The 18,614-nt window shown below is 47.6% G+C and overlaps 1 protein-coding gene across 3 annotated transcripts in view; it reads right to left on the bottom strand.

Annotated features, from left to right (window-relative positions):
• The window catches only part of EP400 (E1A binding protein p400), a 28,131-nt gene that overhangs the window by 9,102 nt on the left and 415 nt on the right, over positions 1-18,614 (bottom strand). Inside the window, exons 2-27 of one of the 3 annotated variants that reach the window (XM_078873571.1) lie at positions 15,551-16,489; positions 14,355-14,487; positions 13,905-13,971; positions 13,621-13,688; positions 13,222-13,503; positions 11,895-12,080; positions 11,165-11,305; positions 10,422-10,605; positions 9,384-9,769; positions 8,675-8,744; positions 8,459-8,548; positions 8,191-8,367; positions 7,683-7,918; positions 7,362-7,539; positions 6,977-7,113; positions 6,616-6,785; positions 6,208-6,400; positions 5,614-5,750; positions 5,262-5,448; positions 4,775-4,944; positions 3,223-3,805; positions 3,038-3,131; positions 2,605-2,910; positions 1,219-1,377; positions 778-918; positions 89-352 (exon numbers count right to left, since the gene is read on the bottom strand). In XM_078873571.1, the coding sequence (XP_078729697.1) occupies positions 89-352; positions 778-918; positions 1,219-1,377; positions 2,605-2,910; positions 3,038-3,131; positions 3,223-3,805; positions 4,775-4,944; positions 5,262-5,448; positions 5,614-5,750; positions 6,208-6,400; positions 6,616-6,785; positions 6,977-7,113; positions 7,362-7,539; positions 7,683-7,918; positions 8,191-8,367; positions 8,459-8,548; positions 8,675-8,744; positions 9,384-9,769; positions 10,422-10,605; positions 11,165-11,305; positions 11,895-12,080; positions 13,222-13,503; positions 13,621-13,688; positions 13,905-13,971; positions 14,355-14,487; positions 15,551-16,461 (5,650 nt within the window). In that variant the 5' untranslated portion in view covers positions 16,462-16,489. The other 2 variants (XM_078873573.1, XM_078873572.1) reach the window with 2 other exon arrangements.

Genomic DNA, 18,614 nt, shown 5'->3' with positions numbered 1-18,614 from the left:
TGTTACTAAATTACTTAAAACGTGTGAATTATGTGCCGTTTGCCCCAAGCTACAAAAACACAATGGTATCCCACCTTAGCAGCGTTACCTTTTAGGCCTGGCTTGGCGACCTGCGGCGAGGCAACCGGCGTGACCGTGGGAACCCTAAGCAGGGGGGTGCCGCTGCTTTGTGTCAGCATCCGGGCCGGCGGGGCGTGCGGCGCAGGCACAAAAGGAAGCCTCACAGGCGGGTAGACGGCGGCGGTAGAGGGACGTGGGGCAGCGCCTAAGGTGGCAGTGGCGGCAGCGTGGGCGGCAGCAGGAACGACCTGCCTAACTAAGCCAGCTGAGCCAGTAGAGGTGGCAACTGGAACTGCAAAGGGCATGCATGCATCAGGAAGAGTGGAGGAGAGGGAGCGGGTAGAAAAGCCACAGCAAGTTGAGAGGTTATGAGTTTCCCGCAGGGTTAGCGAAAATGAAGCTTTTCAAAGCGTAACGTTTGTAAATGCAGACGTGTTAACCGATACAATTATGGACATTCAAACATTGTTTTGTTCCCTCCAACAGTTACCATTATTTCCCATTAGAGAATGTTTTACCAGAAAAATAACCAGATATACGCTTGCATAGGTGTTTACAGGTATTTAGACGATCATGACAACCACACATCCACCATCAATATCACATTACATATAGGCAATATACAATAAAATGGGAATGTATAAATATGCTTGTTCAAATATTTGGATTTAAACACAAAACCAAGAGGAGTTCTGTAGAGGATGCAGATGGGATTACCTGCTATGGTTCTCGCTGGCATCGAGATGGCAGCACCTGCCAACTGCTGCTGGGGTAGGGTGGCCATGCCCATCTTGGTGTTGCCGGGCTGGGCAAGGACCTGTGTCTGTGACACGGGTTTCACCATGTGCACCACGCCACCTGCCACGCAACAGCGACAAGCAGCCACGCGCTATTACACAATGCTTTATTCCAGGTTGAGCGGTAAACCAACTTTCGTTGAGACCAAGAACATATTTCAGACACTCGTAAAAAGAGTGGGAAAAGTGCAGCACAGGTCATACTGGACAGATAAACAATTGGTTTGTAAAATGGCATCACATTTTCTGAATAACTATTACAGAACAGCAACAATGTAATGAAGAAAATAAACGCTGTATACATTTCATGGAGAAAAAATAAGGAAACGTGTTCATCAAGAAGGGAGCCATGCTCTCCTACCCTGTATGTGTATGTGCTGGGGTCCGGGAGCGAGGGTACGGATTGGGCTGCAGGCCAGCGTGAGTTTGTTGCCTTGGATGTGCAAGGTGAGCGGCTGCCCTGCCTGGCCCTGGCTGTTGGCCAATGCGGCCAGCTGAGCGATGCTGATGACTTCCCCGCCTTTCAAAACAACAACATCACACTCAGCATTAGGGCCAGAAAACGTCCATTGAAGCACCAACATCTTTGATCAATGATTTGGTTCACGGTTACAAGTTTATTTTATTATATTCTAACTTAGAAAATAATCATGTTTAACGCCTCATGTCGAGCATTCTCTACACATTGACTAAAAGGCCATTTATTGTTGCGGTCTACCATGCCGGAGAGGTTAGTATATTGGCACTCTTCCATGTGCAGTCATGTTCGCGTTCCATGTTAATAAGTTAACAAAGTGGTGTCCTGCTGAAATGAGCATTGAGACCGTGCTCGCCCTCCTGTTTACAGCCATTGGCCAGTGGTGGAAATTCTGCATTTCCACGCAGAGCACAACCACGGTTGACTTCCTCACGAAGTGGTGGTACTATTTACCAACCCCAGCAGGACAATGGACCGAGCCAACCAGAAACCAGAGGATGTGAACTAGCAACATTCCAATTGTGTGAGCTGCTCACTCGATAACTAAACCTCCTGGCCAGATTATAACTGGTCAAATTAAAATCTAAGAGACAAGCTCCGATTAATATTACCGAATTTGAGCGAGCAAGGGACATATCTGTACCCCAGAGCTCCTATGGGCATTCCCTCACGTGCCCAGCACGTGTTGCTGGGCGAGATGTAAGGAAGGGGCACGTTTAATTATTATTCCCACTCGTGTCACCTTGCGGCTCACGGAGCAGAGCCACCCGGAGCTTGTGAGGGGGTGTTGGGTTAGAGGCGATGGTGTGTGAGAGAGAAAGCATGATGAAGTCGATGATTACACCGTGCCTTTTTTAAGCTTCACCACCACAACAACAACTCGCATTGTGTACATGGTCCTTTCGCACTCGGGGTGAGATATTGCAATGGGTTCAAAATGATTAAAATTGCCACGAGGTTTCAATACAGGCAGTCAACCGCCGATCTCAAATCACTGCATGGGTATATGAGGTTTTATTGTACCATTACAATTAACTGCTGTTTTAAGATCAGCAGGTGTTGTTTTCCTCAACTACATATTACAGTTTAGGTATAATTCTATACCATGCATCACTTTATGAACACAGAACTTGCATTCAATATACAAGTGCTTTCAGAAGCCATTTGGTTTTTACACAAGTGCTAGAACATGGAATATGCCAAATCCACAGATATGACATCATCACTTTATTCGTTTACACGTAAAAGAGAAGCAGGGAGGAGCCTTACTGGGTAGCCGTGCCTGCGTGTGTGGGGTCAGAACCACCCTCTGCTGCACCACTCCACTAGGCAACGTGTACCCAGTGACGAGCTGGGCCCTCTGGCCCTGAATTGCCAGCGGCGCCATGTGGCTGGCCTGGGCCACCAGCCGCAGCGGGTTTGTAGGGTTCACGGGCGACGACGTGGGGGTCAAGGTGGTGGCGACAGCAGGGTTCACAGCCGAAGCTGCATTGCGAATTATTTGGCCTCCGCTCGCCTGATGCTGCTGAATGGGAACTGCGGCGTACATGCGCGGGGCGTGCGCCAAGGCAGTTCCTGGTGAACAAAAAATAAGGCCATGTCTTCAGTCACACAATGACAAAACAAACTGGACTATAACGTGCACATCTCCATTTTCTGCAGGGCATTAACAAGTGAAGACACAAAACCTGTGGAATCTTACCCTGGGTGGTTACAAAGTGGGTGGTGGGTCGAATCTGGGGCTGCCCCTGCAGATGTACGGTGGGGGCGCGCTGTGTGCCATCGATGACCAAGCCCTGCATTGCACAGAGGTTCCACAATATTAAATTACGATGCCTAAGAATAACTGTTAAAACTGTTGCTTATTAACATCTTATGAGCTCCTACCTGTGACAGCCTCAATAGGGTGGGGGAAGCGGCAGCAGTGAGCTGGGTCCCCTCTGCAGTAAGGCCTTGAGCGACCCGCTGTGCCTGCAGCATGGCCTGGGTTCCATCGATGGCAATCCCTGGCGCGAGCCTCTGCAAGGTCGGGGATGCCACGTGCTGCGTCAGCTCGGAGATCAGCCTGGGAGCCACGGGCACGGGGGGCTGTGCGAGCGGTGCCACAGGCCGGGTCGTGTCAATGATGGCGCCCAGCGCCTGCCTCTGCACCACGACCGCTGGAGAAGCCACTCGTTCCACGGCACCGACGCTCTTCTGTCCCGCGGCCACGGAGTAGACATGCGCAGCCCCCGCCACCTCCGGCACCACGCCTTGCAGAAGCCTTTGAGGCAGGCCCGGTGAGGGCAACTGCTCTGTGCTAACCCCCGCGATCAGCCTTTGTGCCACAGCAGCCGGAGATGCCGTGGGTAAAATCCCATCTGTGGCGGTAGAAGGCAGAGGTTTCTGCAGGCTGTTCTGCACCAGTGATTTGGGTGCATTGACCATGACCACCGTACGGCCCTCTGACTTCTGCACAGGTTGCACCATTCTGTAAAAAAACAAACCAATGTCCTTGCTGTTAGCATGTCACATCACACAACATATTGCGCAATTACAACAAACCAGGGATGCAACGATAATAACAAAATACACATTGTTTTTTTAAATAATAATTTATGCCACATTTTAAAACATGCCCACCTCTGCAGGCAACACCACAACACCCATTCGCACATCCGCCCACGCCTGTGGCCCCAACCCCAGGGATAACCTGTTGCTGCTGGCGACAACAAGAAAGTCAAAGTTGTTGAAGACACTAATGATCCAACCTGGTGATAACAATTATTATGTTGCTGCTGTTGACGACACTACCACTGCAGCTACTGATGCTCATAACGACGCTGTTGCTGATGGAAGGCTACGTTCCATTTCAATGTTATCTCCTCGTGTGCAAGGCTTTTCTTTAGTACTCTGGTTTCCTCCGACTTTCAAAACACAATAATTGCCAAAAAACTCCCGAAGCAGAACCTCTGAAAAAAAAAAATGTATACGCTATGAGGCTTCATGAATAAAGTAAAGATTATGGCCAATAAGTAAGATTTGTCACGAAAACAAAACATGCCAATTCATTACTAGTTCACACCGGTGCGTTGGAGAGTAAACCAACGGCATTCATAACTCTGGCTCTCCGCCTGATGATGCTCGTTGTAAATTACTGGCGAAACTTCGCACTCGAATTGTAAATGTTGTGGGATTTTACTCTCCAACACACCGGTGTGCTGTTTTAGGAACGAATTGGCATGTTTTGTTTATGTGACAAACCTTACTAATTGGCCGTGTCTGGTGGCGACTGGTTTAAACGACATTCGTATTTACGTGATCCATCCCAAAAAATACCTCATTATGGATAATAACACATTGGAAACAATGAATATCTCGGCCAGTACGCCAACATGGCTTGCGGGTGGAGAGGCACGCAGTGTATGTGGGGGGGGGCTTCCTCAGAGCGCTGCTGCACCTGTTAACCTTCATGCGGACGGGCTTGGGCCGGGGCGGGGGGTCTGGAGCAGTGGAGATCTCCTCGATCAGCTTTCGAGTCACCTTGCGGTTGGGCAGGAACACCTCGGCCTCATAGCGCGACAGCTGGTTCTCGGCATTCACCAGATCAAATATGGACAGGTCCACATGCTGCAGAGAGCACAAACCACACTGTGGTCATGAGTCACCTCAGGAATTTATGTCAAATCAGCTTTTATGACAGTTTATCAGTCGAGACACATCACAATGGTTAATATATAAATGTATATTTGGGTAGGTTACTAGTCAAGTCAATTTATTTTTGGTTAACGGATGGTGCCTTCCTAGCACAAATATGCCATTCAAAGTGCCAGATGTTGACGAAACATTACATTGATCGTTGTTAATATTTAAGTCGGCTGGAAGCAGAACTGTAGTGAATTACACAATGGGTATAGCGTGACAGGGAGTTTGCTAGCGGGGCTTACCCGCCAGGGATCGTATTCCAGCGCGGTCAACACGAGCGAGGCGGTGGTGTAGCAGATGCCCTGCGTGATGAAGGGCGACGTGATTGGCCGAGGATCAAACAGGTTGGGGTGGTTGCAAACTTTGCGAAGCTGCATGAGGATGTTGATTACACTCATGAAGTGACCGCTCGCCAGAGTCTCTCTTGTTCTGAGAAAACAAAATGATCCACGTCATTAATGTATACATAACCCAAGTCCCTTCTGTACACGCCTCATCAGTGAGTAGCACCATGAGCAATATCGTCAATTAGCCGAGTAATTAAAACCAGGAACATTAACCCCAACTTGTAAACTAGCGAGAGACTGTACGTACGTGGCTTGCGACATGAAGTCGTCGTAGAGGTAGCGCTGACGCTTGGACAGCCGGCACCGCACAATGTGCTCGTACTTCTTTGGCATCTGCTTCTCAACGTCCATTTTTATTCTCCTCAACAGAAAGGGACGCAGAACCTAACAGGAGACAATGATAGCAACACACATTCAGCAGCCCCTCAAATGGACCTTCCACACGGACTTACATTCAAAATATGCAGGTACCATGAACTGACAATGCTAAATAAATGTAACACGAGGATACAATACTAATAAACACAATGGATATAGTAAATATAAACATATACCTACACCAGTTGTTCAATCTCTGGACCAGCGAACCACTTGTAAAACCCTCAAAAAAAATTTGCAGACCACCATGCACCAATTACCTATTTCTCAAAATTTAAATTGCTCACAAAAGTAATATCTGCAGCAATTGTACAGAGCACTTCCCACGACCTGGGGACCACAACTTTGGCAACCACTGGCCTTTGCAATACAAACTCAATAAAACGCCTTTTGCACACGCTGGCCACAAAATGCATCGGAAAGCACAAATGTATATTATGTGCATGCGTGCATTGCACCACACCTTGTGCAGACGTTTGACCAGGCTCTCGTTGTACTCCTGGCTGCCTTCGATCATGCCTGTGAGCGGGTTGGAGAACCACTCGCGGAACTCGCGGTGCGACTGGAACACGTGCGGCATGAGGAAGTGCATGAGAGACCACAGCTCCATGAGGCTGTTCTGCAGCGGCGTCCCTGTCAGCAGGAGCCGGTGCTGGCTGTACACACAGTGGATTTGGAAATGTGACTTTGAGAGTGACTCAAGCAGCAAAGGTACATCTACGTTCACGACTTAAAGCCAAGCTCTGAGCACATTATTCACTCAGCGTAAGGAAGACGGCACATCACTTTACAATCTTATTCCATAAAAACCTTTAACGTGCCACCAACAACGTAATGTCTTACAGTATAAAGCTGAACATTAAAATCTGACCTGTTGAAGTTAAGCAGTGACTGCCATCGCTGAGACTTAAAGTTCTTAATATTCTGAGCCTCATCCAAGATGAGATACTTCCACTTCTTGCGGCGGAAGGCCTGGTGATCCTGCAGCACCAGCTTGTAGGACGTGATGCACACGTGGAACGCATTGGGCCTGGTCCAGCCCTGCGCATTGCCAACCACACACAACAACAATGCAGTGACTACAATGGACACACCACAAACGTATTGGCAACATCAAAAACATGAACTGCACTGAAGGTAACATAAGAGGAGGTAGCAAGTGTGGCCATCACAAAAAATGGTATAAAATGTAATTCTCATTGCAGCAGGTTTTTAAATGGGAAGATACAAACCTGTCTCTTTTGCTTCCTCTCCTTGGGTACGCCATAGTAGGTGAGGATTTTAAACGCAGGAAACCACCTCTTGAACTCCATCTCCCAGTTTAACATGACGCTTGTTGGCACCACGACCAAATGGGGACCCCAGTTTCCTGGCAGCAGGGACGACATCACCCATTACATATGCTCTTGCACGCCCCACTCACAGGCAACAATCTTTATGTATGTCCGTTTGCATATTTGTTATAAGATCTCTACAATCCTCAATTGAAAATTTGAATGTAAAGCGCTGTCAAGACACTTGAAAAATAGCTTTACAAAATAACACACATTTATTTTCCCTGTAAAAAAATATATTTTAACATTAAAACATCCAAGAGCTTTAGGGTTAAGTACTCACCTCTGTCACAGGCCAGGTGCCCAAGCAGAGCGATGGTCTGGATGGTTTTTCCCAGGCCCATCTCATCAGCCAGAATCCCATTGAGCATCTTCTCATTCATCGTGACCAGCCAGTCGAGGCCGATGTGCTGGTACTCGCGCAGGGAGCCCCTCAGCAGAAAAGGCACAGGAGTCTTAACCTGCGCGCAAAAAATAATGCGACCACTTGTTCAACGTTCTCCAGTTATTTTGATAAGCGCATGTGTTAGGTTGAAAGGCACTCATTTGTAGAGATCCTAAAGTGCAAAAAAACCAGGGTAGCTGTTGCAAACTTCCACATTACCTGTGCGGTCGCCAGCGTGTAACCCTTGGGCTGCAGGCTCTCAGCTGCAGCTGCGATATCCGTTATTTCTTTCTTGGGGCCTACACCATCAGCACCTTCCTCAGCAGCCTGGGACTGTGGCTCCTTGTCGTCGGTGACAAGGTACTTCATCCCAAGTTCGCTTCCTTCTTCATCGCCCTCCATCTCTTGATCCTCGTTCTCATCTCGGTTTGAAATGGTGGGAGAATCTACACTCTCTAAAAGGCAAGACGGGAAAGTAAAAAAAAAACATTAAGGTATAGTAATAATAATGAAAAGAAAAATGTTCTGTAAGCCTTGAATACTTGCCCAGTAACTGATTTGGGTACTGTTAGGTCATACAAACATGTAAGCTATCCAGGCATGGCAGCCAACAGGAGCAAGACTCAGGGTGGGGGTCACAGATCCATCGGCAATACAGCTATTTACTTCTCCATCTGGACTTCATTAACTATTATGGAGATTACATACAATAGACATTTATACCAACCTGGTTTATTATCGTCATTCTTCACTTCTTTTTGGCTTTTTGGTTCCATTTCCTTCACCTCGACCTCTTCCCCCACATCCTCCACAATTAATGGGGGTTCAGACACAACCTCATCTGCCTGCTGCTCTTCATATGCACTTGCATACATTTTATAGAGGTCTTCCAGAGGCATCTCTCCTGTGAAGCACAGCGCCAAGCACATTATAACACTGGAGACTGTTATAACACTGACGCCGATGTGGCACGTGGAGCGTGAAGGTCGTCTCACCTTCCTGTGCAAGTTCGTCCAGCTCCTGCTGGTAACTGGCAGTGCCTTCCACCCCTTCCTGCTCTTCGATCGTCTCTTCCACATCTTCATCTACTCCATACAGGATGTCAAACGTACAACAACCCAATCAATGAGCAATTTATGGACATTTAAACTTTTTTACATTTTGCCAATTTGTGTCCTAGGACAACCTCTGTACACGAGCGAGCTTCTCACCATCCTCATCCTCTGCATCAAACTCGTCGTCGTCGGTAATAGAGTCGCTGCGCTTGCCGTGCCCGCTGCCCTGCACCAGACGAAGAGCACAACCAACGTCAACAACGCACACCACCGCACAAATACAACCCAGTGGTACTCGTGTGGCATTCATGTCCGTTCTATAGTCTACTCGTTATGACAACACCACGGTAATGACAATTTTATTTTAAACGTCTACTGCAAAAAACTGTCATACTGTTTGCCAAAAATTAAAAATCTTTATGTGAAAATGTGCTTCTAAAAAGGATCATCTACAAAATTCCACATGCAAGCAGCATTGAAAAGAATATTCACGACGTGTTGAGGAATTCATTGACATCACAGTCACAAACACCGACAGTGATGTAAGCAGTTCCTACATTGATTTTGCCACAACATAAAAAGCACACGGCTACCTCACCAGCCGGCACCAGAAAAATGAGTGTGGCTAAAGCTCCATGGGTGCAACAGAGCTCATCTCTTATAGAAAACCGCAATGAAACGTGACCACATCCCGCTGCTATAAACTTGATTACCTTCACAATGGTTAAATTATTGCACGCAAACATCAACCAGTAAATCATGCTTGAAATAATACTCTTCGTAAATGGTGACAACTGATGTGAAACCACCGCTAATTTACACATTATTTTTGAAGACTGTAATATGGTTTAAAATACCTACAAACCTCCTTCACACTGTCATCCTCCGTGTCCTCGTCAACATCAACGTCCCCCTCCTCACTGGCGCAGTGAGCCTCATCTAGTTGCCCATCATCGTCGTCGTCGTCGTCATCCTGGCGGGTGGGCGTCCACGCCTTGCCGTTGGCGTGCAGGTTGCCCGAGCGGCGCCGGCTGTGCTGGCGACTGCCGACGCGGCCGTCGCTCTGCCAAGGCGACGTCAGCATTTCCGGAGGCAGCGAGTCAAGCAGCTCTTCCAGCGAGAGCTCGCCCTCGCGCCGCAGCAGCTCAATCTCGCGGCGCCGCGCCTCGCGGCTCGCTGCCTCTTCCCGCTCCGCCTGCGCGATCGTCTCCTCGTCATCGGACTCATCCGTCGGCTCAAAGTCCCCATCCTCTGCAACAAAATTAAGATGCAGACCGTTTTCATTTTTTAAGAAAAATACTATTGACAATATTTAATGAATCCATCAATATTACCAAAACTTTCAATTTAATCAAAAATCGTGTTTAGCTGAAACTGAAACATTTCAAAACCAACATTTACCAACATGGGCCACCTCAAAAATTACAATGCTAAATTGCATCAAATATAATGCTCGCATTTAAAAGTAAATAATCCTCATCGGTGAATTTGTAATTCCATGTGTTTAATTCGATTTTTCTACAGATGGCAGTGACATGCAATAGCCATCCTACATCAGGTACGGCGAATCGGGGTGACCGCCCTGGGCCCCGCACTTTGTATATATGTAGGACTTCTTCCACACCGTATATAGCCAACTGTGCTAATCGGAGGTGCAGGGGAAGGACAAACTAAACACAAAGCCCAGAGAGGGGCCCCACGCTTCCACATCACGGTGTCAGATGCAATAACCCTGGTTTAGTTTGAGGGCCTAATGGGGCCCCCCACACGGTGTGATTTTCCCCGGGCCCCACAACCCAATATAGACGGCCATGTCTACACTATATGCATTTGTAATAAGGAGTGCCGTGTTGTTTAGAGATGTGTTGATGTCTCAGTCTTGAAGACAACATCCCGCACTTACCGGCCTCCGTGCGTGCTGGGCTCGAGGAAAGGGACCCCGTGTGAGAAGTAGCTATGGAGTTGTTGAGGCCACGGCTCAACCAGTCCGAGTACTTCTCAGTCTGATCCACGATGTAGTTCAGCTGCTTGTCCAGGGCCTTTTTGCGCTTCTCCTCTGCGAGGCTCTGCTGCTTAAACTGCACCACCTGATGGACCACAGCCAGAGGTTCCAATCTCTTTGGACTATGTGCATTCTCACTGTATTCATCCCTTAGCCCCGTGTATTGTTTTACAGCCAGAGATCACAATGTAAATGTAGAAGCTTCCCGAAATGAAACCTATTTGTCCTACACCGCTCAGTTCAAACACTGGTTAAAGCATAATGTCAAATTGTAACAGGGCAGAAAACAATGAAATTAAATTATTCTATGTAGATTTTTGGGTTACACCACAATTATTTGATCAATGTGGCCTAACCCAAAAATGTAAATAAAAATCATAATGATGAAAAATAATAATAGATTTTACCCTTTCTCGGAATAAAACAAGTGTTAAGATATTTAAACACCAAAAAGATACCTTTTGCAAGGCATCAAGTCTGCATTAACCACACATACTTGTGGCAAAACCCTACTTATTAAATAGCATAAAGAAAAACACTTGCAGTCCTTCACATTGCGTCCTTTTCACATGCTGTTAAACTTAGGAGGCAATAGTTTCTACTGCAGAATAAAATGTGCGCCACAAGGCAGCTGTGAACCACACCTTCTCAATATTGGTCCAGAAGTACTTCACTTCTTTGGCAATGTTGGCAGCGATGCGGCGAAGTTTGGACAGCTCCTCCTTCTTGGCCCTCTCCTCCTTCTGCTTTTGCTCCTCGTGGAAGCGCACCACAGTGCGGGCCAGCTGTGTACAGTTACAGCGTGCCAACACGTCAGTGTGCGTGCCTCTGTCATGCTCAACAGCTCAGTCGAGGGTATCATGACTGAAACAAATCTGACAAAAGGCCACTGTGCCAACTGCTTGCGGGGCAGGACATGGGCATATTTGCCTCATCAACAAAACACAAATATAAACACACACACGGTAGATTTGAAGTTTTCGTGACTGCAAGTATCCATTCTCTTGGTTCTTTCGGTAAAGTCACGTTTTTGGCTGCAATCGTTGTCGGTGCTTTGCTCTCCCCCCACCAGTGCACCTCCACCGCACCCTTACTTCTAGCCCCGCCCACTTCCCCCCCCCCTGCCCAGTCTCACGTCCCATTCCCTAGCGCACACACAACGCTCCCCCTCCCCTTATTCCCTCCCCCGCACCGCCCTCTCTGACTTATATAAACCCCTTAACTCCGGCATCTCTCCCGCTTCAGTAAAAAATGCTCTTGCTGTGGTTGTCACTCGTGATTTAATGTATTTATTTTTATTACATTTTTTCACCTACGTGACTTTACCGAAAGAACCAAAGAGTACACACACGGTAGTCAACACAACATTGTTACCTTTTTAGCGAGCGCACGCTTCCACCGGCGCTCCTGGGCAAAATCCCCAGCCAGCCACTGCATCTCTTCAAGTAGATAGTCTCGGTGAGTCTTGGGTCTGGGTGGCTCGGTTACCCGAGTGAGTTTCTTGAGTGACCACAGGCCGGCCTTCTTGAGGTGTGCCACCCGCTGCTGGATATCTGCTTCCTGTGGCCAGACCAGACAGTTAATAGATTCTGCACATTGCCAAAGGCAAGACTGCACTTGCCACTAATTAAAGCACTTTTTTTTAAATGCAGGTGTGTCTAGCTTAACGAGCGTTAATCCTACAAGGATTCGCTAAAACAAGCAATTTGAACTCAGACCCATTTGTTCGCAAAACAAGCAAAATGTTCGCTTATCGAGCAGACAGATCGATAAACATGCATCCCGTGGCAGCTGGCGGCGCACAGTAGCCCGCAGCTGTTTATGTTGCAACTCTGTCCTGAGTGCACGAGTGTTTGGTCGTGTAAGGGAAGAGGGTCTTGTGGTGGCACTCTTAATGGGTGGGTGGCGGGAGGGGTCATGTTACGGTTAGCGCACAGTGCTACAAACCCAGTAAACAAAGTTCGATTTCCGCTCACGGCAAAGCACCAGTCACGATTATCTGAACCGGCTTCAATTTGTAGTACTCACATGAAAAAAAGTTGAAGGAAAATTTTGGGGTTCAAACTTAGCTCAGCTTTTAACATGGGAGCGAGTCGATGAGAAAATGATGATCGTTAAAGAAGTTTTCGCTTAGCGAGTAATTTGCGCGGAGCGTATCTCACTCGTTAAGCAAGACACATCCGTGAAAAAATGTTTACCTGCATAATCTCTTTGAGATGGAACATCTCGTTTTCAAGGGTGTCAAGTGACACCTAAATAGGAGTATATTATTAATACTACATTTATTTACCTATGAAAGCCTCACCAATACTTAAGACTGTTTTTCAGAAGGGTCCTGCATAGTATTGGCAGTAGGTGCAATGTTGCGGTGTGTAATTCCAAATGAATAGGTCATTTTAGCATTGGGATGTTTGGCCAATAACAATAAACGTGTATGTTTTTGTACATTAAGTAAAGCAAGTATTATAAAAGTTATGCTATTGGCATTAACAATAAAACAACACATTTTTATGACATTTTCGCACCTCCGATTAAGCACGGTTGGCTACGTACGGTGCAATAGAGGGTTCAACCTATATATTTTAATCAAGAAATATCAGAGCGTGTTTAAGTGCCTCCACTCCACAAGTAAAAACATCCAAATGAAGCATTCAAAGTTGTCCACAAGCTCTGCTCATAGACACCGACCAGGCCTGCACACCTGCTTTGCCCGCTCAGCGATGTCGTCCTTGCCATCAATGGCGGAGGCGCAAACGGAGGAAATGGAAAGCGATCGCGGCTGCGAAGACGCATGCCCCCTCGTCCCAGTGCTGTGGCTGCCAGGCAGGGAGGTCTGCAGGTTTCTGTTGACAGGGACGCCAGTCGACCCTGCCTCCGAAGTGAGCGAGCAGTGCTGCCGCGTCACCCGCGTTGACCCAGGAGATGAAACCAGCGCGGTAGTTCGGCTGCTACTTCGTAGAGGACCAATGCCTTCTGGAGACGCCTGCAACAAGCAAATGTGCATCCCCGTTACTATAAGCGCATGCACCGCTTGCCTTTCTGCTTTTGGTAAATTAAACAATTAAGGCAACATTCATGAACCATTGATTGTGTTACCCACCTGCTTTGCTAACGATGTAGTGTTATGAATAGTTGGTCCTTCTGAATTGCCAGAAGTCAGCACAGCAGCTGCGTGCAAATAAAGAGTAAGCATTTTTATACATTAGATAGCGGTAATAACCAACACCGACAAGTATGATATGTTTACTACTGGGCAAATTGCAAAAAAGACTCTGTAATGTGTTTCATACAAAACAAATAAATATACTGCTTTTAGAGCTCAAACAGAACAAAAACAAAGTGGGTAGCTACTCTGCAAAAAGGACTCAAAACCACTTTAGTTACCTGCAGGGTGGTGCTGGATACTGACGGCATGGCCACTTGAAGCAGAAATGGTTTCTGAAGAGCCCTCCTAGAACAAAACAAAACACATTCAGCCCCGTCTTCTCGACCACAGATTAAGAAATGTATGTGTGGGGGGCTCTTTTGATATACTATTGCATTTACGGATTCTTGAATCGACAGACCCTCACGAATGTCACGATGGCTGGAGATAACAAGTGTCGCAGGCTATCATTGGCACCGTTGCGAGGAAAGACGACAACCATGCAAGCAAATCCTGCAGTGCTCTAGCCAGCCGGGTGTTGGAATGGTTGACACGTTAAAGTCACCTTCCTGTTAATTTAGGCTGGCCAAAATCATGACATTGCCAGGTAGCGAGTTCATTTACTAAACAATGCAACGTTTTAAACGTGTCCACTCACTCACTCAATGGAGTTCCAATACTGAGCTCACCTCTTCCACGTCATCAAGGCTCTTCTCCTGCAGAAACAGCTGCAGTGGCTGAGGCGGCGGCTTCTTCAGAAAGATCTGAAGGTCCACCATGTTGCCTCCACGTTGCAAAAAGTAGAGCTCGCTCACCTGCTCCCTGTGTGGAGGAAGCTGCGTGTGAGTATTTCCATTTCAGGTCAAACAAACAATTGGACTGCTTTGGCAGCAGGCATGTAAACCACTCGCTCCACAATTCTAGGAATTGTTGCGGCTAAACAATGGATATTTTTTGTCGTGTACCTATATGCTGTACTGTCTTATGCGACGCATTAGCTTAAAGTACAATCAATTTACATTTGTATAAATGAAAAACATTTGATTACCAGTACATTAGATTTATAATGTAAATTATATAGAATTTTAGTTCATTTGTAGAAGTGACATGGCTAAATGGATGTGGACATGAACAAAAATAGTTCCCAAAATGAATGGGTTAATTCAGTTATGGGGTGCCCTGATGCGTCAGCCTGAACAAATCTACGTATTAAAACAGCTTTAACAAAACACATTATTTCCAGTAAGAGTAAATGTAGCCAATAAACAGCTTGGAATGCGTTTCAGATTGCTTTTCATGTCATGTTACACATTGGAAAAAGTTAATAACAAAAAAGAAACCACCGAAAATCATGGCCATTTATAGAGTACTAAATCCTATGCTACAATGGTTATTGTACATTTCTACTAGTAACTGGGACTGCCTGAAATGTGCCTTTTCAGTTCAGTGTGAAGTCACAGCTAAAGGAGCCACAATTGCTTTGCAGTGCACTTCACTTTGAGAGTCAAAGTAGTGCGATGTTCCAACGTGTCCCATTGGTTCGGGCCTCTCCAAAAAAGCATCATGTGGGACACAGTATATGTATGTCCGCTTTCACTATTACGATAAACTTGATCTTTTTCCTGATAAAACGGTGCAAATGACTAGGATGGTGAATTCTTAATACTGAGGATGCTCTATTCACACGCATTTATCTGTTTAAGCAATTGAGCATGTTTCATTTGCCTCAAAACTAATTTCTTTCCAACTGCTTTTGTGTTTAGTATGTTGTCCTTCTCCCCACACCTCCGGTTAGCACGATTGGCGATTGGCTACGTGAGGTGCAAAAGAAGTTCAACGGACATACATACAAAACCAAAATGTAGGTGATGAATGCTGTCACTACCTGTGTATCACCCGCAGCTTTTGCATTTCACTCTGGTCATGTTCGCAGATCAGTCCGCTCAGTCGACTCTTCTCTAGAAGTTCGGTTGCCTGCTCTATGTTTTTCACATCGCCGGATTCCTCCGGACACACGGAGGAAGGAGTGCTGTGCGGTTCAGAAATGGTCACTGTACTCGTCAGCTGTACTGAAGTTAGATTATCTTGCTCCATGTCATGTGACACAACGAAATCTTCTTGCAAGCTTCCCAACTCGCCGCTTTCCAGCGTTGTTGGCAAGTCTGCTTTGGTCAAAAAATTATCGAAGCTGGACAGAGAACACTCCTGCTGCACCACTTCAAGTGAATTCTCTACGACAGTTTCTATTTGGTTTGAGGGACATTCGCTCAGGGAATGTTGTAAACGATAAGCCACTGGCGAGTCCAGCGCATGTTCTGCAAAACATGCCTCTGACAACTCATGACCAGTCTCCAGGAGAGCCGCATTGACGACTTCTGGTGACCGATTCTTTACGCAAGGACTCTGACTACTCTGCCAGACGTGGGTTTGGAGTTGGGAATCTAATGTTAGTGTTTGGTCAGGTTCGAGAAGTCGCGTGGACAACAGTTCCTCCTTAAACTCCGGACTTGTTCCTGGAATGATGTTTGCATTTTGAGACGCGTTGGAATCTCTGCTCATCCCGGGAATGCCGTGCTGGGCTGTCGAGGAGGTCAACACAGGCCTGTGAACGCCCATGGCTTCTGAAGAATCCTGCTCTGCAGGCTCAGGGCTGTGGACGGCAGCAGGAGGTTGACTGGATATAATCCCATGACCAGTCTGTTTGTTGTTGCTTCTGCCGTCGTCGCTACTGCTGATGGTTTTCTCCGATCCCGGTCCCGACAGTCTCACATCCAGCTTGTCCTCCCCATGGTACATCCTCAGTATGCCACGCCAGTACCTGCCCCTTTAAACAGAACGGGAAGACGGATTGGAATGCTAATGGTTTTTTTTCAGGATGATCAATCCGCTGATCAATAACATTTACACATAGTGGGTAGCATGACTGCAGACGTCATAGATTTTAGTGGTTAGATATTTTTACATTTCAGTTTAACTATTTGGATTTCCTAATCCTCACCAAATGAAGACAGAAATAACACGCGCTAACGAGCAGTTGCTAACAGCCACTAACGTTTATGCTAATTCATTCCGTGCGTCTGAATATTCCGAAGGGAATCCGAATTCGCGGTTTCCAACAGCAACGGTGCGATGTTTATCCAGATCCTCACTCCCAGCGAGCACGGCGAAACGACCGATAATCAGTACAAACAAGAACATGACCACGGTACAACACAGAGCACGTAATGAAGCAACTCGCTCTGGGCAGACAGCCATACAAACGTGCAAGAGTACAGACGTAGAGGCAGGCGTACAGCAGGCATTCGTACAGAGACATAGGTACACAGACATGCGTACACGGAAACATCCATACACATACAAACGCACGCGGAAACATGCGTAGAGAGACATTCGTACAGACATGCGTACAGAGACATTCGTACACAGACACATGATTACACAGAGACATTTGTAAACAGAGACACGAGTACACGGAGACATGCGTACACAGCACCGCGTTGGTAAACGAGCGCATAGGCCGCCCCTTCATCCCTGCAATGATGGAAACGCGGCGCGGCACGTGACGCGCCCCACGTGGCCACGGTGCCGGCAACTCGGGGCCCGGCCTCGCTCTTTGTCTCTCCTCCCCGCGTCGCGGCCACCGTGGCCCCCGTGTGCGAGGCCACCCCCTCCCCATTCCCTCCCCGTGTGCCTTGGGACCCCAGGGACGTGGTGGCCTTGGTGGCGCATCGAAACAGCCACCGAACAAACCGCGCAGCCCTCCCGGCGCGCCACCGTGACCGACTGTCGAGATGCAGCTGGCGGTCACCGCATTAACATTCACGGGAATTCGCTCGTGGGCGCCGCCGGCCACAGACCCCACGGGTGGCTCTGCCATGGCGAATGTTGCACCCACCCGGTCCGAATCTAGTTAACCTGCCGCGTTTCCCCGTGTTGCACGAATGACTACAGCGGCGCCGTGTAGAACGAGGTACTGTAACAATGTTTGTGCAGCCATTACACAACCATGCTGCGGAAGGCTCGTGCGGAACCCTTTCTCACATTAACAACCCTGCAATTACTTGCTCACGCTACTGCTGGTGAGAGTGCCTCCACTAGAGGGAGCTTTATGGAGCCCCTCAAAATTGTTTTTGGCTTCTTCCCAAGTTGGTGAGACGTCATGGGGAGCTGAGAGTACTCACACTTTACCCCACCACACGTGACACCCTTATGATCGAACTGTTAGCCCCTTTATTTTAATCTCACGTTAACAACTTCACAAATCCACATTGACCAGCGCGGTGAAGTATGGTTATGCAACTCGGGGTTGATTACGTGGCGAAGCCTTCAGGCAGCAGTGAATTAACAAAGGGTACCGCCAATAAAGCTGACGTTGACATCGTACGAGCCTCATCACACGGTCCTATCCCGGTGTCAAGTCCACGTTGACCAGACGCTAAGCCGTGACATACCAATGTCGTAACCGTATTAACCCCGTGTTAACTCGGCGCTAACTCCACGTTAACTCCGTGCTAACCTCATGGTAATCCGATGTACACCCGGCGTGAACTCCATTGTAACCTCGCGTTATAACACACGGTGCCATTATCCCCACGATAACCACTATGGCAACATAATCTGGCGCTCGTTGCACTGCAATCGCCACGTTACCTCGAAGTAATCCTGGCGTTACTCATAAGTAATCCCCGCGTTACCCGAGGTAACGCCACCCCGCCCGGGGCTCAATTCATTTAGCACTGCAAGGACCCCTCCAACCCCCCCGACACAAATAGTCGTCCAAGCCACACACGACTCGAGTGCCAGAACTAAAATACGTTACCATTTTTTTTTAATATAAAACCGGTACCAAGCACAACTCCACAACAAATTAGAGTAATTCTCGGCGACGAGACCGAGGCGCTGGGGGAGGGAGGACGCGGGGGGGCAGAACGACTTCAAATCCGCGCCGA

Source organism: Lampetra fluviatilis, chromosome 37, assembly GCF_964198595.1.
Source record: "Lampetra fluviatilis chromosome 37, kcLamFluv1.1, whole genome shotgun sequence".
Lineage (NCBI taxonomy): Eukaryota > Metazoa > Chordata > Hyperoartia > Petromyzontiformes > Petromyzontidae > Lampetra > Lampetra fluviatilis.
Note: the sequence above shows the minus strand (reverse complement) of the source record. Positions and strands in the feature narration are given on the sequence as shown.